This window comes from Hippocampus comes, unplaced genomic scaffold, assembly GCF_001891065.2.
Source record: "Hippocampus comes isolate QL1 unplaced genomic scaffold, H_comes_QL1_v1.1 scaffold335, whole genome shotgun sequence".
Taxonomy (NCBI): domain Eukaryota; kingdom Metazoa; phylum Chordata; class Actinopteri; order Syngnathiformes; family Syngnathidae; genus Hippocampus; species Hippocampus comes.
This window is the reverse complement of record NW_017805823.1, coordinates 1,377,132-1,400,030: the sequence shown is the minus strand read 5'-3', so window position 1 is coordinate 1,400,030 and position 22,899 is coordinate 1,377,132. Positions and strand designations below refer to the sequence as shown.

General features: G+C 42.4%; 2 protein-coding genes across 15 annotated transcripts; one reads left to right on the top strand and one right to left on the bottom strand.

Moving 5' to 3' along the window:
* Window positions 1-2,323: 2,323 nt before the first annotated feature.
* On the bottom strand, window positions 2,324-15,860 carry spmip4 (sperm microtubule inner protein 4). 12 transcript variants are annotated; one of them, XM_019886332.1, is made up of 14 exons: window positions 15,601-15,860; window positions 15,418-15,473; window positions 15,262-15,308; window positions 15,132-15,170; window positions 14,899-14,990; window positions 7,570-7,691; window positions 6,305-6,336; window positions 6,160-6,228; window positions 6,052-6,081; window positions 5,773-5,960; window positions 5,610-5,692; window positions 5,357-5,531; window positions 3,040-3,131; window positions 2,324-2,970 (listed from the first exon to the last, which is right to left on the bottom strand). In XM_019886332.1, exons 7-14 carry the CDS (start codon window positions 6,334-6,336, stop codon window positions 2,410-2,412), a joined length of 1,230 nt encoding a protein of 409 aa, XP_019741891.1. In that variant the 5' UTR covers window positions 7,570-7,691; window positions 14,899-14,990; window positions 15,132-15,170; window positions 15,262-15,308; window positions 15,418-15,473; window positions 15,601-15,860; the 3' UTR covers window positions 2,324-2,409. The 12 variants fall into 12 exon arrangements, with proteins under 12 accessions (XP_019741891.1, XP_019741887.1, XP_019741888.1 ...); XM_019886328.1 differs by having other exon boundaries at window positions 6,305-6,349; window positions 15,132-15,308; XM_019886329.1 differs by having other exon boundaries at window positions 15,132-15,266.
* Window positions 11,215-22,381, top strand: pde11al (phosphodiesterase 11a, like). 3 transcript variants are annotated; one of them, XM_019886324.1, is made up of 20 exons: window positions 11,215-12,162; window positions 13,934-14,092; window positions 14,880-14,969; window positions 15,147-15,287; window positions 15,436-15,478; window positions 15,882-16,039; window positions 16,129-16,204; window positions 16,926-16,993; window positions 17,091-17,183; window positions 17,882-17,932; window positions 18,074-18,220; window positions 18,367-18,474; window positions 19,269-19,378; window positions 19,453-19,543; window positions 20,068-20,168; window positions 20,335-20,412; window positions 20,495-20,558; window positions 20,930-21,004; window positions 21,557-21,640; window positions 21,727-22,381. In XM_019886324.1, exons 1-20 carry the CDS (start codon window positions 11,230-11,232, stop codon window positions 21,931-21,933), a joined length of 2,877 nt encoding a protein of 958 aa, XP_019741883.1. In that variant the 5' UTR covers window positions 11,215-11,229; the 3' UTR covers window positions 21,934-22,381. The 3 variants fall into 3 exon arrangements, with proteins under 3 accessions (XP_019741883.1, XP_019741882.1, XP_019741881.1); XM_019886323.1 differs by having other exon boundaries at window positions 15,436-15,500; window positions 15,913-16,039; window positions 20,101-20,168; XM_019886322.1 differs by having other exon boundaries at window positions 15,436-15,500; window positions 15,913-16,039.
* The last annotated feature ends 518 nt before the right edge of the window (window positions 22,382-22,899 follow it).

Genomic DNA, 22,899 nt, shown 5'->3' with positions numbered 1-22,899 from the left:
TTTCTGGTTAAGATTACTAAAACCTTCCATTCGTTTACCTGGTGTAAACATTGAGAGTAGATCTTTTTTAAATTAACTACCTGAGAACTTTTGAACTAATAATAATAACGTCGAGTGACATGACTAAAAAAATAAAAAATAAAGACTAAAAAAATAAAAAATAAAAAATAAAAAAATTAAAAAAAAATAAAAAAGAAAAAATTGTGGGACGAAAATGAAGTTATACTGCCTTCTATTGACCAAGCATCCTAATTACACCTCTGCGGATAAGGTGCCCTCAAATAATTGAAGCTCATTTTGGAGATTTGCTGAATACATTTCATTCTGTCCTTTTTTTAACTGAAGGAGTTCACTCGGTATTTCTACTTTTAGTAGACCTTCTTATACAATTATCTATCACAAATATCTACTGAAGTACAGAATGTGAGTATCAGTAATTTTACCCCCTCGTGTTCATGTATGTGTTCATCAAATTTCTACTTACTCAGTGGTTATCCAACCCTATTACGTTTGTGTATGTTGCTGAAACAGGTTGTTAAATAAATAGCTCAAATGATGAACCCTGAAGAAAATGCGCAATGTTAATGTTGGTTTATGATAATTGTTAAACCTACCGCATATTGAACAAAGATATGGAACATCACGGGCCTGAAGCAAAAGATCACTGATGCTATCACAATTATTGATGATTCTATGCTCCAGCAAACATGAAAATGAATCGAGTCGCACCCTGATGTGCTCTGTGCAATTATTAATGCACATTGTGAAGGTGAATTAAATGAGGCAAAAGAACTTCAATACCTATTTCTCATTTTGGAATAGTTTGCACAGACGGGTCTATTCATTTGCTGCTGTAATAAATGTGTTAAATTATAAAGACATTTCATGGGCACCCTGTATAATAGCCAGGAGACACATCATTAAGTACATCACTACATCTTTATTTATACAGCGCTTTCACATCAGCATAACCTAATACTAGAGCTCGATGAAAATGTTCTTTTTTTTTAATTGAAACAAAATAGAATTCTTTGATCATATGATTTTTCGGGGCAGCGCGGTGGGTGACTGGTTACTGTGTCCGCCTCACAGTGCAGAGGATTAGGATTTGATTCCGGGCTGCGGCCTTCCTGTGTGGAGTTTGCATGTTCTCCTCGTGCCTGCGTAGGTTTTCTTCGAGTACTCCAGTTTCCTCCCACATTCCAAAAACATGCATGGCAGGCTGATTGACCACTCAAAAATTGTCCCTAGGTGTGATTGTGAACGCGAATGGTTGTTCGTCTATGTGTGCCCTGCGATTGGCTGGCAAACAGTTCAGGGTGTACCCTGCCAACGGCCCGAAGACAGCTGGGATGGGCTCCAGCATGCCCGCGACCCTTATGAGGATAAACGGAATGGAAAACGTATGGATGGATGGTTAGTATGATTATTATTTCAGTTATGACCATGTGGTGCCACCGTGCGACACACACACCGAGTCTGATCAACCGGGCCAACCTCGGCAGAGGGTGTTAAAAATGGCCGAAACACCCAATGATGTTGAGGCATTCAACTGATGATGTGTTGGACATGATGTGCCGGGTGGGGTGCGCCACATCAGTGCCAAATCCCACTCCACCCAAGATCACATTTCCAACTCTTCCATCTATTGTGCTGAACATTTAAGGACTTGAAACAGCAAGTCCTATAAAGAAGTCAGAAATAAGTGAGGTGCGTAGAGGTCCACTCCACAATAATGTGTTTTAAATCAACTCAAGCATAATTTGCATTGTCAGGTAAAAGTATTTCTGATTATGTGTGCAGACAAACACCGAGAGGAGGCAAAGCAACCTGAAATTTATTGCAGGTGAGCATCAGAGTCTCTGTACTGTGTTTTATGACTGCCAATAAAAATAAATGTGCATAAAGATCCCGTGAAAGCGCACGCATTTTAAAAGAAATGAGGCAGCGTGATCCCGTTTATCGTCGAGTTCCTGTCAGGGAAAGGAGCAGTAAAAAGTTTAAAAAAAGAAGAGCTGCAAACGTCGGTTTGTTTTTTTGTGTGTGTGTGTGTGTGTGTGTGTGTGTGTGTGTGTGTGTGTGTGTGTGTGTGTGTGTGTGTGTGTGTGTGTGTGAAATGTCAATGTCATTCTATTCTGAAAGCATAAATGAAAGAAAAATGAAAAGAAAAAATGAAAATGAAAAGAATGTTACATCATTCAAAGCTGAGGGTCAGGCCTCAAGAACTTTGTGTCACAAAGTGCCGATTTGAAGGTTTAAGCCCTTCTTTTCCTTTCTGAATGTTTGCCTTTTACTTTAACATTCGAGATCGTTTTCTTTTTTCCTGTTCAATATTTCAAGTCGAATTTTAGTACATTTTGCGGAGAATTCAACATAACAGCGGCTGCTAAACGGTGACTGACCAGATTATCAGTGGATGATGTTACAGTTGAGGCCATAGAAGTTATGTTTCTTGCCAGTGAAAATATTGTCCCTCAAGTCCAGAGAAGCATATTTGACGGAGCTGTTAAAGTTGTGATGGGCGTTTGTCCTGGAATAATTGCCTTGCAGGCCCAGAAGGCCATCACCCGCACCTGCCCTCATGCCGGCAGCTCTTCCCCCAGGTGCGATGCCGGGCAGCACGCGAAGCCGTGACAGTTTGCGTCGGGCGCCTTGTTCGTTTGTCGACGCGGGAGGCCTCGTGAGGCTTTCATCAAAATGCACTTTGGCTGCCTCCTTGCTCTCCGCTTGATTTGACTCGGTGGCTTCTGTCCCACCACTCACGGCGCGTGAGGGATCTGAAACCACGTTCTGTGGACCCGTTGTTTTATTGCACTGACACATCGGACAGATACGTTGGATCCTAGCGGAAGTAGCGCCTTGGTTTGTAGCTGGTGAAAACATGTCAGCATAAGTGCTCTTGGTGTTTCTCCCCTGTCTTCTTCTCTGTCTCAGTTTCGAAGGAACCAGCACATAAACAGACCGATCCCTCTGGAGGGAAAGCTTCTCATTAGCGACAGTGGAATGCTGTTGTGTTGACTTAATTGCGTATTTTCTCACCTCTGTTCCCAGCGGTGCAGAATGCGAAGTCCTCCCAGTGGGCTCACTCATTTTTTCCCTGAAGTCATCAATTTTACAAGCTTGCTGCAACCCTAAAAAATAAAATAAAATAATAATAATAAAGCAAGATGAACAATCATCAAAAGAGCACTACTCTGGACTCACAGTGAAACATGTTTGTGACGGCATCATTAAGGACTGACTTATAAATGAGAGAAACACTCAAAGAGTCAATTGCCTGGAGTCCCGAGATTTCCAGGAGGCCCTCATGTTTCATAAAAACGGATTAATGGAGGTTTTCTTCCGTTTAAAAAAAAAAAAAAAAAAAAAGACTGTTTTAGTTTCAATTCACGTGCTTAACAACACATCAATTGTTTGGGCTATCTTGGTCGTTTCGAGCGCTCCTCTTCCGGGGCTAGCGAGAGTTATAAGGGCCCCCAATTGTGTCATAAAAACAAATTAATAAGAGTTTTCTTCCATTTAAAGATGCTTTTTTGAAATTGTTTTAGTTTAATCCATATGCTTTAAAGCACATCAAATGCTGAATCTATCATGATCCTCTTCCTTCTTCTGCAATGGACTATTTCTGTGCGATTCAGGAAGAGGGGAGCAATAAGCAATGCAACTTTGTGAACAACATCAAACAAAGATGTCCCAGTAGAGCAGAGAAACTGAGAAGGTGAGTGGAAAAACATTGTTTTTTTTTTTAACTATGAAAGGATTCAGCATAACCGACAACAGCAAGAACGCCTTTTGCGCTAGAACTGCTGCCCTTCATCTTCGCCTGAAAGATTCTCACGTCTGCTAGACAGCAATGACCTTGTGCGAGTCAACATGGCTTCACCAGGAAACAACTGACGTTTTGGAATGGCAAGGGCAGAGCCCAGAACTAAATCCAGTTAAAACTCTCGATTAAGTAATCTGAAGTGGTTTGACACAGCGTTTGGGGGGTTTGGTGCTCGTCTGCAGCGAAGCGTAGACAGCAGTTGTTCACTCAACTTTAATAGCAACGCCGACTCCAACCCAAAGACTCGATGATGAAACTAGGTCCAGGTATTTATTTTTCCATGTGGCTCACATCAGTGGAGTAGCATGGGTCGCCAGTGCCCAAGGTGAGTCAAGACCAGCGCCATCTAATCCGTTCAGAGCTCCCCAGGGGGTTGCCAGTCCACTATGAATCCTTTTGTACCCTTCCGGAACTCTCCATACTTTGTGCTTGTGTGCAAACCAAACGTGTGTTTATAACTACCGGGCCACATCCTTTGTTTGGGTCACTGTGCAAACGTCAAAGCAATTATCTTTGGCCAAGATGCACAAGGAATAATAAATGTTATGGAATGGAGAACAAACTGCTATTGGTGTAGGTAAATACAGTACATATTTCTATTTCTATAGATCCCTCCCTGATGCAATGCTACTGGTTTGTGCATTGCCAAAAAGAAGAGTCCTGTGTAAACGTCCAGGGCCACTATTAGATTCGTTGTTTTACCAATGCAGTAATGACCAGTACAGAAACAATGTCAGTCAGTCACAGTAAAAGTGAAAAATAAAGAGAGATGACAAAAAGACAGGCATCAGCATTTTGATTCTGGGGAGTTGGACGAGGAAGTTCCATAGATGCCACAGTGATTGGAATAGTCACCTTCATTTAATTAAATCCAATAAATAAAAACTACTTTCCTGTATTCGTACCCTCTACCCAGATCCTCGCGGTTCGTTTATCGTGGCTTCAGTGCATCGCGGATTTTTTCAAACATATTCATAAAAAAAAAAAAAAAAAAAATTTGTTTTTTTTTTTCATATACATGGAGTACAGTACTGTATATGTTGCTCTATGTGACTCGCTGTTGTTTTGCTGACTTTCGCAGCTTCTCGCGGACCGTTTGCGGATTTAAAAAAAAAAAATTAATATGATAATTGGTCGCTACTTCGCGGATTTTCGTTTATCGCGGGTGGTTTTGGTCCCCATTAATCGAGATAAACAAGGGATTACTGTACTCGTTTTGACCATGTGCCAAGTTTTGAAAAAAAAAAAACGCTCCGTAATTGTTAGTATAATCCTGCTAATCTACATCTGTCCTACTATTTACTGTTTTGTTTCAAAATGACTGATATGCAAAAGGTTACAGTATTAAAAATATACATGTATTGGTCGTCTTAAAACTTTGACAAAGGTCAAATATGAAGGCTCCAAAAGCAGTCCATTTGAGGGTGGCACCCCAAAGGCCAGCCGTTTTATTTGCAAGGGTTCTCCATTACAGTTGCTGTCTTCAGTGTCTATTTCAGCTTCTTGCAAAGACCATTTAAAGGAATTTACCTTGATAGTGCATCTGATAAGAAGTGATCCAATGCATCCTATCCATACTCCTCAACATGTTACTTGTCCAGTCAGAAGCCGTCAAATCCCCGTCACAAATTTTGGGGTTGGGCAGAACCGCCCTTGTGGGAGCCGCGTACAAGGCGTGCCGTACTCCCCTGACGGGCTTTGGACGCTAGAAAACAAGAATGAACAGAAAAGGTCAGATGTGTACGTAAGGTGGAGTGAATTTTGTAGGTCAAATATCATTTACGTCCGTGTAGCTAATCTCTCCTGGCCACTTGGCTGTTTTTGCCCTTGTTGGTATTTCCAAAATCTCATGTCTGTATGGACCACCTGAATGAGGGGGAGAAAAAAAAAAACAGCTGAGAAAGCAACAGCTTACAACCAGCCACAATCAATTACATCCATTGTACCTTTGGTTTTGCTGAGTACAGTAACCTTCGGTGTAGTTGGGACGATGGGGCTGATAAAAGGGAACAGGGCCGGCCTAAATCCTGCTCGATGATCACCGGATGACCGGAAGGATGGGAACATCTCAAAGCGGGAGATGTGGGATGCATAGGGATGTTCTCTTGGAATCGCAGTCTTTGCTGCTTTCTCCCTGTTTGGAAATCATTCAGTCAACATGTGTTCAAGGTGGGCTCAGCCGCAAGCGCATTTCAACAAGGAATCATCGCAGGAGCCATACTTACACTACATTTACATCTGTGGGGTTTGGAACGCTAAGAAAAAACACATAATTACTCCGCGCCGGTCTTGTTTAGTGTAAAGCTAACGGCGAAACAAGCAGGATTACTCACAGCTGATCACTGAGGGGTGCATCACTTTTCTTTGTGACATCACTGATGTGAGAGTGACTCACAGTTTGCCTGTAAAAGGAGAAGAGCAATCATTAGTTTCGATTCATTTGCCAGTTTTGGGATGCACGTGTCCGTATGGGCTCACCTGACGCTGTTGTTGACTGCGGAGGACTCCATCTGGTTGCAAAAACTCCGATGAGATGATTGAAGAGAGGAACAGATTTTTTTTTTTCCACCATGAAAAGATTCATTTGGATTGGAGTTGTAAAGAGGCGGAAGCCATTGGGGAGGCATTGATGCAGAAAGAAAATGTTAATGTATAGTCATTTTAATTCACTTCTATCTTAACTTCCCATACTTTAATTGATATTTAATTCAATGATTCCCCACCCCCACACACACACACATACACAAATGTGATTGACAACTAGAAAAAGCGAATTTACCGCATATTTTGTAAATTTTATTCCTTTACATGAATGCGTTGAATAGCCAAAACATTTTATCGCCATTGCTTAATGGCACTTCCAATACCGGATATCCCTCTTTATGTCCATACGTTTCCTTTAATTTTCATGAAAATGTTGTCACACTGACAATAAAACAAAATGACGTTTTGAATAGAACCATGCGTGACTACCAGTATACATATAATGGAGCGATGTGTATGTTAAGTACACTGAAAGAAAAAAAATGGCATGTTGAATTTACTCAATTTTATTTCATCAGCGGGTTGCGTAAAATGAAATCATTTGGATCCAGATACATCACTGGTGTCAAACTCAAGGCCCGGGGGGGGGCAGATCTGGCCCACCACATCATATTATGTGGCCCGTGAAAGCAAATCAAACATGTCACCTTCCATGATTGATGCTTGCTAAAATCTTGCAAAATTTCACATTCTCATATGTAATAAATAGCAAATATTGTAAGCATTTTCTTGTGACCAAAGCCCTCATAACAGCCACTTCAACAATTGTTGAATAAACCATTATTCTTGACTTCTTCATATGGTTTGACAGTCATAATGGCCCTCCAAGGGAAACGGTGACTCCAATGTGGCCCACGACAAAAATGAGTTTGACACCTCTGAGATACATGTTTTAAGTAGCTCTATAATTCACTTGGAAAATGTATCTGAATCCAGATGATATCATTTTGTGCCACCACTTAACAAATTAAAATTGAGTAAATTCAACAAAAACGTTTTTCAATGTATTGAACATAAATGTGATATTTTTCATTCGTCTAGGCTTTGTAATCGACACGCAGTGTTGAAGTAGCACCTTGGATATGGACATGGACAAGCCGCACAGTGGACATGGATTCAACACAACAGGACAAATGATCTTCCCAGGCTTTGAAGACGAAAAGAAATCACCGAATTGAACAAATGTTACTCCGGTTTACCTTCACAGGTACGAGCAGCCAATCCACCTTGTCCAGTTGACGGACAGGGTTTCTTAACAGTGCAGCAGGAGGTGGTCAAGAAAGAAGGGCCTGGATCCGATGAGTCCAGATCGACCAAACGACTGTGACGATAAATTTAATACAACGTCACAGATTGCTTAAATCACATTATGAGCTGAATGAGTGCTCAAGCTAGCAGTATTGGACACATACTGAAACCAGACACCTGCCTAGGAAGAATTTGGTTTTGGTTACAAGGAGTCATCTTTCACCGTCTCTGTTGCAATGCAACCGAGGAGGAACAGCTACATGTCGAAGCTGCACTTCAACACTACTCTCAAGGTCTGAGGGATGATTGAGGAGGTTCTTTACATCTGTACGCATATTTGATTTGCTCTAAAACATACTAAATGAGGTGTCATAGAAAAGTTCCAGGACTGGTGTCAACAGCGATGTTCTTCTCAGCCTCTAACTGGCTGGCGGAGGTTTGTCGTTACGGTAAAGAAGCCACGAGTTGTCCTTTCAAAACGTTCACCTCTCTCATGCACTGAACAAAGCAAATGCCGCAGGAACTATGTAAGCACGCTGGCTTGATCGTCTGGCCCGCTTTGAAGAGGAAAACTGGTACTTTGGGTTTGAATTATTTTTTTTTGTGACACCAGCGCTGGAACAATTCTTCCACGTTGTATTCTATCACCCCATTTTCTGTATCAATAGTCCTATTGTCATGCATGGGTGAGGTGGAGCTGATCCCAGCTGACTTTGGCCAAGGGGCAGGGCACACACCGTACTGGTCCCGGCCAATTGCAAGTTGCTTACGTATTCATATGCAAAACATGGCCAAGGGGCAGGGCACACACCGTACTGGTCCCGAGCCAACTGCAAGCTACTTACGTATTCATATGCAAAACGTACAAAGTTGAAAGAAACCATAAGTGCCAATCGATAGCAACCTTGCAGTGAAACAACGGCTCGCATTAGCATTCTATTACATCTGGTTCAAAGATGAATGCAGACATTGCACTCGGCGTTGGACGTTATACAATGCACAAAGCGTTCACGGATCAGTGCTGCTATCTCTCCTTTGACTCTCAGCAGCGATGTACTACAAGACTCTGCTGCATTGTGCTTTTTAATTGGGATTCCCATGAGATGTCCTTGAGAGTCTCAGTAAAATACAAACGTACGGCAGGCCAGTAACCAGTTACATAGATTTGGTCCAGTGGAAAGAGCCGTTCGCCCGATTCCTGCCACTGTCGTGAATCACATATTGCAGCGGCTTGATAATATCGAGGAGAGGTATGAAGAGAGGATATAGCTTAGACAGGGTTGCACAAACACACAGGAGTTTAAGTAGAAATGGTGGCTGAGGAAAAATAGCGTTCGTGACTGCAAATACTGTATCTGTGATGTAATCAATCAGGTAGGATAATACTGTCTTGCACATCCATCCTTCCATCCATTTTCTGTTCCATTGCGTTTGCCCAAAAATTATTTTCTAACCTTGCGCGAGAGATCTGCCATCAGGAGATGTCATTTTGTCCAACATCGATATTTTTTCTTTTGCTGCAAATGTCAGCTCATCTTTCTGATAGTGCATGCAGTCTTTGATTGAAGTCATTTCCTCTTTTGTTCCAGCTCACCCGTGTGTCCGCTTGTGTCCGTTCATTAAAATCCTGTTCATCACCTGGGTGATGCACATCTTGAGCAACTTTTTTTCCTTCCATTTTGATATTTCTGCCAAGATACGTTTGAAGGGGGAAAAAAATCCAAATGAATCCAACATTGTAAATCTTATTATAATTTCCTTAAAATACAGCTAATTCCCTGTGAATGAACTCTAAGGCTCTGGTTTGCATACCATATTCATGTTTTCAGTTTATGTCAGGCATGCGCAGTACTTAACATTATCAAACAATCATCTCCAACATTATGCAACCCTAGATCAAAAGACGAGTACAGTGGATCTGACAGGATATGTGGAGAGGAGCCTGCAGTGTTTTTGATGTGTAACAATGGTTATATTTAATGTGAACACAAGGGGTTGATTGCAACGTATTTGCATCACCGAACATAATATTGTGCAGCAGCGAGGCAACATGAAGATGACATTGTGAAACATTTTATTCATTAATTTGATGAGAACTGAACTAGTGTTAGATTTTCATTTATTCTAAAAGTCGACATAGTTGGACTTGACTCCACACATACCCTGGGCTCTGGTACTGGTTCTGTCGAGAGGGGTTGGACTTCATGACCTGTGGGACTCCAGAAGCAGCTGATGGGTACAGGCTGGCCGAGGAGAACGCAGCTTCAGCAGTCTCTGAGGCAAAAAACTCGGGCATGGGAAGAGTTCGGCGAGGCCATGGAAGCCGACTTCCGGATGGCTTCGAGGAAATTCTGGTCCAACATCTGACATCGCTGCTGACCTTGACTCGGGTCATTGTGAGTCGGTGGGCAGAATACTTCGAAGATCTCCTCAACTCCGCCAACTCATTGGAGGAAGCAGGGTTTGGGGACTCTGAGGTGGCGTCTTCTATCTCTGGGGTTGACGTCACTGAGGTGGTTAAAAAGCTCAGTGACTGAAAGAACGGGAACCCGGATACAAGCGGCCGAAATGAGTTTCCTCCGCAGGGTGTCCGGGCTCTCCCTTAGAGATAAGGTGAGAAGCTTGGTCATTCGGGAGGGGCTCGGAGTCGAGCCACTTCTCCGTCATGTCAAGAGGAGCCAGATGAGGTAGCTCGGGCATCTGATTAGGATGCCACCTGGACGCCTCCCTGGTGAGGTTTTCTGGGCACGTCCCACCAGTAGGAGGCCCCGGGGACGACCTAGGACACGCTGGAGAGACTATGTCTCCCGCCTGGCCTTGGAACACCTTGGGTCCCCCCAGGAAAAGCTGGAAGAAGTGGCTGGGGAGAGGGAAGTCTGGGCCTCCCTGCTAAAGCTGTTCCCCCATAACCCGACCCCGAATTAGCAGCATAAAATTTATGGATGGATGGATGAACTCGTGTTTTTTACAGTAATCCAGGTGGGATTACTGATTTAAATGTGCTATTAGAAACAACTTTAAATTAGCAGTTTTACAGGACGAGAGCGCCTCCTGTTGGCATTTCACGAGAATACAGTTGCTTATTTACATTTTCCTACATTTTTTTTCCTACCGGGCGTTCTTTCAAGAGTCAGGACCATGACAAAAATATGATAATACGAATGTAAATTATTAGATGTCATAAGAATTTGTGAGTGACAAGAGTTGGGGAGAGTCACAGACAATGTAGCAATTATATCAGGTATATCAACCACGACTCATTTGAATAAACACGTGTTTTCATATTTACCACCAAAAGCCTCTATCTATCTATCTATCTATCTATCTATCTATCTATCTATCTATCTATCTATCTATCTATCAATCTATCACAACATGATTGACAGCTGCCATTTAACCACTATAGACGAAGAAATGTCCCCTAGTTCCTCTAAATCTAGATGGAAAATGAGATGTGTTCCATTCAAGTTCCACAAGAAATTATAGTTCATTAGCATCGGTAGCTCACACAACTCTATTTTAAGGTAAATGGAGTCCGTTTCTTCAGTGTTGTGCACCTGTGGCATCAAAGTCCACTCCACCTGTAGCCTGCTCTCTGCTCCCCTCCCACTATGTGTTGTTCAGAAGATGGCGTTCACATGGGTAATGAATGGATTCATGTTAGGAGGACAGCACAGCCTCAGCCCACCGTGCAGCTTCACTCATGTTCCAGCAGCATTCGAGCGCGCATGCAGTTTGCTCCTCAGAACCTCCATCCCACCATGATGACTTCGGACTATTCTGATGTCGAGGCGTTTTTAGACGGCCACCCGGAACTCTTCGAGGAGTATCTGGTCCGAAAGGCCAAATGTGAGCATATTAGCAGGTGGCTGAGGGAGCACCAGGCTCCGAAAGTGACCGCGGCCGATGGGAGACGCGGCGGCGCCACGGCCACGGAGCCTTCCGTGTGGCCGGCCAATCCGGACGCTCTCCGACGCAGGTCGTCTCACATGGAGCTTCGGCGCAACTTCGCCCGGTCCAAAGCCACCACGGCGCACCGGACCTACGACGAGCACGCCAGTTTCAGCCAGCAGGATCCACAGTCCAGCATGAGGCGACGCGCACTCCTGCGTAAAGCCAGCTCGCTGCCTCCCACCACGGCGCACATCCTCAGCGCTCTGCTAGAGTCCAGAGTCAACGTGCCACAATACGCGTCCACCGCTACCGACCACAAGTGTCGCCTCAGGGAGACCAACGAGAGGGAGTTTTTCTTGGAACTGGTCAAGGACATCTCCAACGACCTGGACCTGACCAACCTGAGCTATAAGATCCTGATCAACGCGTGTATCCTGGTGGACGCCGACAGGTGTTCCCTCTTCCTCGTGGAGGGACCCCCGCACAAGAGGACGCTGGTGTCCAAAGTGTTTGACGTGCACTCGGGCACCACGGTCAGACCCTCCTCCTGCACCCTCAACTCCTGCGAGGTGCAGGTGCCTTGGGGAAAGGGCATCATTGGATACGTGGCGGAGCACGGAGAGACCGTCAACATCCCCAATGCATATCAGGTAAATGGAACAAGCGCGACGCACTTGAATGGAAAATAAGATGACAACTGTATAAACAAGATGTCTGTAAAATTATGCGTTATGACCACTTACTCAATCTAATGAGATCACCCATATATCTATTTCAACAAGTTGTTTATTTACTGTCCAATCAAAATCTCCTATTCGTGGTGATTGGTACCACAGCGTCCCACAAGTCAATTTGTGTCTGGCACCCATTGAAATGCATTGGCGGGAGAAAAATTATAATTCAACACTAAAACATGCTCCCCAAAACATTCAATACATGGAACACGAGGAGAAAAAAAAACCCTCAAAGAAACAACTTGCAGAAATGTTTTCATCAAACTAGAATCATACTCAGCCGAGCAGGCTCCTCACCCATGATTTGGATGAACGTCTGCTGCATGGCTTCATACTTGCCGCCTGTCATCAAGTTAAACACGTGGATTGAAAAATAGCATGCCAAAATGTCTTACGTGCAAACAAAATGTCTGCAACAATTTGCGTTGCTGAGCACTACGTTTTAGGACCACTTGTGCAATTGAATGACATCAGCGTTGTTCCACTATACATTCACAATAACTGACAGCCAAATCGAACGGAGCGGATGTGTTTTATTAGCTCTTGTATACTTGCCACTATAGTAGCTCATTATAAAATATTACAGTTATCAAACAATTATTTCTTAAGACACGACCAAGTCAAACTTCTTGAATATTTTTTTTTCTTCTTCAGTAATTGCATTGTGCACAATAGGCAAGGTTGCATGACACACTACTGTATGGTTATCACTCATACAGTACTTATGATCAGATCGCCTATTTAATGCCTGTGCGTTCCTAATAGAAATAGACACTCAGATTGACATATCTTATATTTATATACGATCTCATGGCTCACATGCTCTATTATTATGATGATGATGCTAAATACTTTTTAGACACATCTGGTTAGTTGCAATCTGCATTTTGTTGACTAGTGACATGTACTGAAAACAAAGTGCAATATGGTATGGCCACTATAGGCCTGTGAGTTTATGTTTTGCCCCATAGCTTTAGGTCAGTATCTAATAAATGTGCGCTTTATACTTTGAAGATAAACAATATTTTTAAAGTTTTCTATTGGCTGTCCACCTGCCAAGTAGATGCATTTCTATTGTGTTATCATTGTGCTCCATATCACAGATTTGAACAAATTTCAGAGGGAAATAAACCTTTTGTTTGCATATGCTAAGTCATCTTGCATCATTTATTATTTAAGGGCTTCAAGACAAGTGCTGCACGTATTTATGATGTAATATAGATGTTTTACTTATTTATTCAGTGTTCATGAAACATATTTTGTCCATCCGAGTCTCTCGTATGCATTTGTATTTTTTCTTCTTTGCCTCACAGACATTTAATCTGCCGAAGATTCGAAAATGTGTTAGATTATAAGAACATTGAGGTCATCGAGTTGCTCTGGTGAGGAGTGTGGATGGAGTCTATTCATTGGTTTTTTTCTGTCATTTACTTTTGAGGTCCACAGTTAATATCTTTTATTGTGACATAACCAAAATAATTAGCAACATTTATGTCATGCTCGATGGCTCCGAGCGGTGCGTAATGTCACTGGCTGCCCTTCGACAATGGCTGCTGACTGTGGTGATCTTCATCAGTGCTCTCAAGGCTGCTAAACCAAAGCTAAATGCAAATCTTTTCACAATGGCGGCGGCATTGACTGTACGAGAGCTTTTTTTATGATATGTGCTTCCTTCCGTGCCTTTCAGGACCACCGCTTCAGTGACGAGATCGACAAGTTAACCGGCTACAAGACTCAGTCCATTCTCTGCATGGCTATCTGCAACAGTGACGGAGAGGTCATTGGCGTGGTCCAAGCAATCAACAAGAATCCCACGGGAACGCCTTTCACTGAGGATGATGAGAAAGTGAGACATCTCACCGGACGGCTCGCTTATACACTCACATTACATTGCCTGCGGTCAGCGGGCCGTACGGCTAGAAATATCGAGAGAAGGTGATAGAAGTATGGAACATTAAACACATCGAGGAGGGAAGCAGTTTGAGTGTAAACACTTCAGTGACTCTCCGAGGAGGTCGTAGTTTTTCTTCTGCGGGCGTTAAAGCCGCTCTTGACTTAGAGCTACACTCTCTGTCCATTGCTGGCAACGTGATACATCGAGCTTTTGAAGGAGTTGGGAAATCCAGCTAAACAGTTAAGAAGACTTGCAAATTATTTATACTCAATTGTAGTGCAACCCCATTTCACCCTACATTAGAGTTCACGAGCTTGTCCACAAGGTGGCAGAATGAAGTTGTTTCATCTGCTTTGCTTCTCATTTTAGTTTATTTGGACGGCTCAATTCAATCCCCTGCTTGATGTTTCAGTTTCAGTTTCAGTTTCAGAAAACTTTATTTATCCCCGTGGGGCAATTAGAGTATTCACAGCAGCATGTGAATGCATTTTATGAACTACAAATCTGTTTGCAGATGAGCAGTTAATAAAAGCAACCGGTTGACGATGGCAACTCACAACATCTGCTTTGCTTCTCATTTTAGTTTATTTGGACGACTCAATTCAATCCCCTGCTTGATGTGAATGCATTTTATGAACTACAAATCTGTTTGCAGATGAGCCGTTAACAAAAGCAACCGATTGACAATGGCAACTCACAAGCTTGAAGATAACGTGCTACTTTTTTTTTTTGTGATCAGGTACTGCAGATGTATTTACCCTTCTGTGGAATATCCATCTCCAATGCCAAGTTGTTTTCTGAGTCTCGCAAGGAGTACGAAAGGAGCAGGGTGCGTGATCCTATCAATCTCCTTTCCACAAAAAAAACAAACAAACAAAAAAAAATCAAACCTTTGACAGTATTAATTTTCAGGCATGCACGTTGTATGGCTAGTATAGTCCATCAGCAGTGGCCGATGAAGTATGGCATCGCACGTAGAGTTCGAAACTACCTTCTACTGCCTCAGGCTTTACTGGAAGTGGTCAACGATCTGTTTGAGGAGCAGACCGATTTGGAGAAGATCGTGAGGAAGATCATGCAGCGAGCGTTGACCCTCCTGCAGTGTGAACGCTGCTCTGTACTTCTTCTTGAGGACATCGAGTCACCGGTGAGGCCGTTTGAAATGAAGCTGTTTTGGGTTTTTTTTAGTTTTTACTTTAACCCTTATAGGAAAAGGAAAAGGAAAGAGGTCTTTGCTTCCCTTTAGGAGCAATGAAAAAATTAACTGTGCTGCTTACCGTGATGTGTCCTCTAAGGTTGTGAAGTTCTCCAAGACGTTTGAGCTGATGTCCCCCTTGAGCAACATGCATCATGACATCAGGTGACATCGAACGCAAATGAAAAAAAAAGGCAGAAAAACAAGCATTATGAGCAACATAAAATGCACTTTAACCTTTACAAGTGAGTGACCTAACTTTGACCTTCTCTCAACTTTGAGTCCCGAAACATTGAAGAGTTGGCCGTGCCCACTGAAAAGTTTAGAGAAGGTCAAATTGAGTAAAACTACATTACATTTTAGGTTCATCTTGAAATTTCATCCGAAAGCTGAATATATGTAACTTTTTGAGAGCAGATTATGCATTATAAGGATAACAGTTGAATGATGAAAACATTTGGATCCACCAAAGGTTACTAGCACATACCATTTAGTCGTGGCAACACTCGTGGCCATTTTTTTTTTTACAAGGTTGAATGCTCACAGGTTGTTTTTGTGGCTCTCTATCCATACGCAGCATTAGCATAGAGAAGCTGTCATGCTCAGATTGGCTAATCAATAATAGCATCGCTGAGCTGGTGGCCTCCACGGGACTTCCCGTTAACATCAGTGACATGTGCCAGGACCCACGCTTTGATGCCGAGGTGAATTTAGCACCAAGCTTTTATAAGCATTTTTACATCCCCACACGAGGATTTCAATAACTACGGCACCCAATACAATCTTTTTCTAGGCAGACCAAGCCTCAGGATTTCATATCCGATCAGTGTTGTGTGTGCCTATCTGGAATCGAACGCACCAGATTATTGGTAGGTTTGCCAGATTGAACAAAAAGTCACATTTTTTTTCATGCTGAAAACCAATGACGATCAGTCAGCATCATCAGTCCAAGCTGATGATGCTGTTTTACTTTCTTTCCATCATGTAGTCCATATTCACTATATTACAAACTGGTGATTCAATTGGGAAATTTAATCTGCATTAATACCTATTTCTCATGATCTATGGACATTTGAATTATTTTAATCAGCCAGCGGGGTGGAGAAGGGAGATGCCAGGGTGCGGTGGCTGACAGGGGAAAACGCGCTGCAAATGGCTGAACGCTACAAACACAAGAATGATGCAAACAAAACACATAAACACAAAAATGAAAAAAAAAAAAAAACAACAGAAACATAAGAAAGAAATACTGAGACTGAGTTAACAGCGTATTCTGCGGGTATCTGTCAAATGATAACTTCAACAAAATTATTAGGAAACCTTCAATTAGTTGATTTTTATCCCCATTCCCAATCCCAATTTGCAGCGTAGCGGTAATGATTATTCCAGTGTGTTTCATAATTTCCTGTGCAGGGGCAGTTTCAAGTTTGCCAACTAATGCCAGCTGTTTTTTTTTATTTTTTTATTGGCTGCTGGGGAAGTTTTGATTTGGCCCTATGAACTCTACCCGGCATCATTTTTATTGATCGACATTGATGTGCCTGTTAAATAGTTAAACATTTTATTTCATGTGTGGTTTCTCCTCCACAGGGGTTGCACAAATTTTGAATCGTCTCGACAGGAAGACCTTCAGCGATGCAGATCAGAGACTGTTTGAGGTTTTCAATCATTTGGAGGGCACCGGGTTTTCAAAAGATTGAGCACATAAGGCATGAAAAACATTGTACTCCCTTCGGCTATTTTGTTTGTGTGCAGGCATTTGTGATTTTCTGTGGACTTGGCATCAACAACACTATGATGTACAATCAAGTGAAGAAGACGTGGGCCAAGCAGTCTGTGGCCCTGGATGTGAGTACCACTAACACATCGCAACGGTAAACTTATCACTCACGCGGTTTATTCTATTTAACAATAAATGGCGGATTTTAAAATCTTTCCATTCTCCCTATAAAGGGATATTCTCTCTTGTCTTGGACTAAAATGAAAAATAACTGGCAAAAAAAGGTCTCATCGTTCAATGCTGGCAGATACTTAATATATTGAATGATTAGTCAGTGTTTCCCAGCTGGCTAAGGTTAACTGGGCCGGTATGCGGCGGTGCAGGTTACGAGCACTTGGCAATTTGAGCCTCTTGCGTCCCAGAACTTTTTACGCCGAATTGGGACTTCACATAAGCCCACAGGACCCTCTCTTGTTCTATTTCTTTCTTGTACTTTGTGGTACTCCTACGACACCTTCAGTAATTCGGGCACCCCAGACTGCAAATGAATGATGAGTCCATCTCTTGTCAATTGTAGTTCTAAAAGCTTGTGGGAAGGCCCAATTTTGGAAATTTCAGAATGGCTCGCTCAAAACATTCTCCAAAAAAAGTCTTTAAAAAAATATTTGGATAATCCTGTTGGTTTGTTAAAAACCTATTAAAAATGTAGCAAAAGCATTTTTAAGCGACGACCACGTTTCATGCTGAATTTAAATCAAGTTAAGATGGACAAATACAAAAAATATATATTTTCTTTATATCATTTTCATCTATTTTTTTTTTCCAGATGCTATCCTATCATGCTACATGCTCAAAGGTAGAAGTTGACAGACTGAAGGTAATTCCAGCTGGCACAAATAGGAACATTACAGTATTCTGGCATACTGAGAAGTAAAACCCACCTCAGTTGCGATTGCTTTACTTCCTGCTTGTCTGGAGCCCTGTGACTGACAACTCTGTCCCAACCATCTCTCTCAAGGCTGCAAAGATCCCCCTGAGCTGCGAGCTTGGCATTGACGAGTTCCATTTCAACGACTTCTCTTTGGACAACGATGGGATGATTACCGCTTCTCTCCGGATGTTCCTGGAACTTGGTGTAGTCCAAACTTTTAAAATAGACTACGAGGTGACCGAAATGAAATACATTTTCATTGGTGTTCTAATTTATTAAGATGCACTGCACATCTGAGAGATTTGGTGGCTTTCAGCAAGCTGGAAAAATAAACAAACAAAAAAAATGTGTCAGTGTGCAACTATTTCTCCTTTCCTTAGGTTTTGTGTCGCTGGCTTCTCACCGTGAGGAAGAACTACCGGACTGTGGCCTACCACAACTGGAGGCACGCCTTTAACGTGTCCCAGTGCATGTTTGTTATGATCACAGTAAGTCCCACGCAACATGGCTGTGAATCCACTCTGATTGATTTGGGTTGTCTTCATCAATTAACGTGTGAAGCCGTGTGTGTGCCCCATTCACTCCTGAGTCATAAATACGCTTAAGATAATGTGCCATATTTTAAATTTGAGCGCACCTTTTCAGCATCTAGCTTGCCCCTAACCTTTCCCCCGTACGCTCATCTCAAACTTTTAAAATAGACTACGAGGTGACCGAAATGAAATACATTTTCATTGGTGTTCTAATTTATTAAGATGCACTGCACATCTGAGAGATTTGGTGGCTTTCAGCAAGCTGGAAAAATAAACAAACAAAAAAAATGTGTCAGTGTGCAACTATTTCTCCTTTCCTTAGGTTTTGTGTCGCTGGCTTCTCACCGTGAGGAAGAACTACCGGACTGTGGCCTACCACAACTGGAGGCACGCCTTTAACGTGTCCCAGTGCATGTTTGTTATGATCACAGTAAGTCCCACGCAACATGGCTGTGAATCCACTCTGATTGATTTGGGTTGTCTTCATCAATTAACGCGTGAAGCCGTGTGCCCCATTCACTCCTGAGTCATAAATACGCTTAAACTAAAGTGCCATATTTTAAATTTGAGCCCACCCTTTCAGCATCTAGCTTGCCCCTAACCTTTCCCCCGTACGCTCATCTCATGTTTTACTGCCATCAGCCTCCCCTTATGTCCCCTGACGCCGTTCTCCTTTGTACAGTTTAATCAAATCACACAACACAATAAATATCATATTTGTCAGAATGATGAATTATATTTGTTCATAGTCAGCCAGCTTTCAGGACGTTTTATCCGAAGCAGAGATTCTAGCGCTGATGGTTGGCTGTCTCTGTCACGATCTGGACCATCGGGGAACCAACAATGCCTTTCAAGCCAAGTAAGGCTCAGACAGTGTACAAGGACACTTTTTAGTGATTTATGACAGTTTTGTTGTTACTACCGTGTCTGCAGGACAGGTTCTGCTTTGGCATTGCTCTACGGCACGTCAGCGACCCTGGAGCATCATCACTTCAATCATGCAGTCATGATCCTGCAAAGTGAGGTGAGGTCCACATCGCCGATAGGATTATTTATTGATTTTATATTGTCAAATGGTTGCGAGAAATAAAACTGTCTGATTTTACTGTGTGCGACCACCCGGCGAAATAAAATGGAGTAAATTCAACACACATTAATGTGCAGTGGCACAGCGGTTGAAAATCACCGCCTAATGGGACATACATTTCTGTTTGTGACCATGTCTTACTCAGCGCACGGCAACACCCGAGGTCAGCCCGAAATTGATTCGGGAGATTTTCAGTCGAGACAGAGTCTCCCGTGGTAGCGACCACCTAAAGATTTTTGAGTCTCTGGATGGATTTTGAGAGCAGCATTATCGATAGATTTATTTTAACAGAGAGCGCGAAATGTCACTGGGTGTGGCTAACTTACATTGCTAATGGGGACTTCATTAGACTGTGAGTGATGAGTATGCCAATACGTTTGCTTTAAGGGAACATTTCAGACCCGATTGCTCATCCTTGCCTGCAAAACTGTAAGGGGATTTATTTCATATTTATGTTTCAGGGTCACAATATCTTTGCGAACCTCTGTTCTAAGGAATATAGCAACATGATGCAACTATTGAAGCAGGCCATTCTCTCCACGGACCTCACTTTGCACTTTGAGTAAGTCATCTTTTTATTGCATTCAGAGAAAAAAATGAAGAAATGAAGAACTATCTACCTGTATTCTTCTACTGCAAAACATGTTTTCGTGAAAAATCTTGCCGCATTGGATAGAGGCTTTTTTTTCCCCCCGCTCTTGCGTCCTTGACTGTCTTTGCTTGGAAAGGCGGCGGAGCAAGTTCTTTGAGAGCGTGCTCGCTGAAGAATTCAGCTGGACGGAAGAGAAACACAGAGAAGTCCTCAGGTGTTTTGTACAAAATAAAACACGGAGAATGTAGAAATCAATGACTTTTTGTTACTGAGTTTTTTTTGATGGCCTGTGACAGATCCATGCTGATGACAGCCTGTGATTTGGGAGCGGTCACTCGGCCTTGGGAGATATCCAAACAGGTTGGTGCACTTAACATTTAAGATATTTTTCTTTCAGAAATGGGATCATTTGGCTTTATTTTGTACTGCTGAATATCTATGCATAGTTGATTTTGAAAAGTGGCTCTGACCCATAAATACCTAGTTTGTGTAACAGTTGAATGGCCGTAATAAGATTAAAATATAGGCTCATTTCATTAGCTATGAGGGACATGAGAGCATATGGAACCTCACATGGAACAATTAATAACAATGGAGGGAAGGGGGAGGTGACAATGTTCACTTATTAGGTCTCTACAGCTCCTTTGGGCTCAACAAATTGCATGCTCCACATAGTTGGTATGATTCTGAGCCTATGTCATATCACATTGAAGTAAAATGTGCCCATTCAGGTTGCTGAGCTGGTGACGAGTGAATTCTTTGAGCAAGGAGACAGAGAGAGGTCGGAGTTGAAGCTCACCCCAGCGGTAACAAAACTCACATGAATTTGTGTTTTGTAGGGCTCAACCACTATGGACGTTTTGAGGCCAATTTCAATATTTGACTGGATAAAACTCCGATAACTGATTGCAAGCAAACATTTGAGTTATGAGCGCTAAATGGTGACATTTGTGATGACATTTTTTTTGCACCTCTGCTGAAGAAATCAGTAGTGGTCTCTCTAAGGCCCTGTAGTGCACGTGCTTCAAAATGCACACGCTTCAAACTTAGGTCATTGCATTCTATTAGTTCACCACTAGATGGCAAGTGCATTTTACACATTGTACCTTTAACCTGAAAACCAATGGATATTTGAATACAAACGGTGCAGCAACATATGGGGACAGACAATATAACAATACTCACAGACATATATTCTTTATCCTCTGCGGAAAATGACTGATATCACTGCATCTTACTGAGTCCCAAAGAATTAAATTGGTATTTGAAGCACCGTATGATGGTGCTGGGTAGCGAAACCCGCAAGTGCACCAAATGTTCTAGAGGAGGATCCTAATAGTTTTATTGCGTCTTTCTAGGCCATATTTGATCGAAATCGCAAAGATGAGTTACCCGCCTTACAGTTGGACTGGATCGACGGCATTTGTAAACCTCTCTATCAGGTCTTTCCCACACCGCACACTATCAGAATGCTCATTCATGTATTGTCTTTATCCCATAGTGAAAGTCATTTTTCTTTCCTTCCCAGTCCCTGTTGAAGCTAAACAGGAAATTGCAGCCAATGGCGGAAGGGATAGATGCCAACCGAAAGAAATGGCAGGAGCTGTGCGCATCTAATGAGCATGCACGCGACGCCTCAGTGACCAGTCAGAGTCCCGAGGCTTCAGAAGCCAGCGAGGAGTCCAACGCGAAGCCAGCGGAAAATGCCAACTCGGGGTCAAACGGTCGAGTGTAAAGTTTCGAGTCACACCGCAGCGGAACCAACTTGAAGATGAGCTTCAAGTCTCCGAAATGATCGGAACACTGTCCTTACCCTTTGGTCATCACATACATGCCCTACTTACTACTTGAATGAGTTTTAAAAAATGTGAATGGCAGATTTTCCTCAAATAGTGGATGTGTCTTCACATGTCTGCAGTGAAGAGCACATCTTTCTTTTTGGAAAACTGCTTACATGAACACAACAGCAAACATAACAGGACTCTTGAACATGTAAATGGTTGGTATGACATCTTGATAATGGAAATAAAATGGACATACAGTATTTTGCCCAGCTCTGACATATTGCAAAGTTCCAAAGTAGTCATTAAAATAAACCCATTAGCTATACGGTCTGAAGTTATTTTATGACAGTGGTGTCAAACTCATTTTTATCACGGGCCACATTGTAGTTACGGTTTCCCTTGGAGGGCCGTTATGAATTTTGGGAAACCACAAATGTTTAATCCCCTCCACATATTACATACACAGCACACAACAAAGTGATGAATAACTAGTTTTAAAATCAAAAGTCAAGAATAATAACTGTTATTGTGGATTACATATGACATGAAATGTTGGTTTTGACTATAGGAAGCATCTTGGAACTTGACATTATTTATTTGCTTTCGCGGGCCACATAAAATGATGTGGTGGGCCAGATCTGGCCCCCGGGCCTTGACTTTGATACCAGTTTTATGAGATTGTGATGTTGGATTTATTCTATTCAGATTTGCACTTGCTGCAGAGACCATTCTGTCAGTTTTGTTTTATTCAGTTTAGTTTCTTTTCCAACCTAGTTCTCATGGGTTGCTTTGTCTAAAAAAAGAAGAGAAACGGTACAGACGTTCATTTGTTCAAGTGATGCAACTTGCAGGTACGGCATCAGTCAGAGTGGAGGTGCCTTTTTGAGGATGTGTAGTACATGAAAGGTGTGTTTTAT

What these genes read in the sequence shown, in the direction of transcription:
- spmip4 (XM_019886325.1), bottom strand. Translation starts at nt 6,453, where the DNA reads ATGCCTCCCCAATGGCTTCCGCCTCTTTACAACTCCAATCCAAATGAA. An exon ending in TGTACTCAGCAAAACCAAAG is followed by an intron (nt 5,693 to 5,772) that starts GTACAATGGATG and finishes CCCCTCATTCAG; the next exon opens with GTGGTCCATACAGACATGAG. An exon ending in TTATCAGATGCACTATCAAG is followed by an intron (nt 3,132 to 5,356) that starts GTAAATTCCTTT and finishes TTTATTTTTTAG; the next exon opens with GGTTGCAGCAAGCTTGTAAA.
- pde11al (XM_019886324.1), top strand. Translation starts at nt 11,230, where the DNA reads ATGTGTTGTTCAGAAGATGGCGTTCACATGGGTAATGAATGGATTCAT. An exon ending in CAGATCAGAGACTGTTTGAG is followed by an intron (nt 16,994 to 17,090) that starts GTTTTCAATCAT and finishes GTTTGTGTGCAG; the next exon opens with GCATTTGTGATTTTCTGTGG. An exon ending in AGTTGAAGCTCACCCCAGCG is followed by an intron (nt 21,005 to 21,556) that starts GTAACAAAACTC and finishes GCGTCTTTCTAG; the next exon opens with GCCATATTTGATCGAAATCG.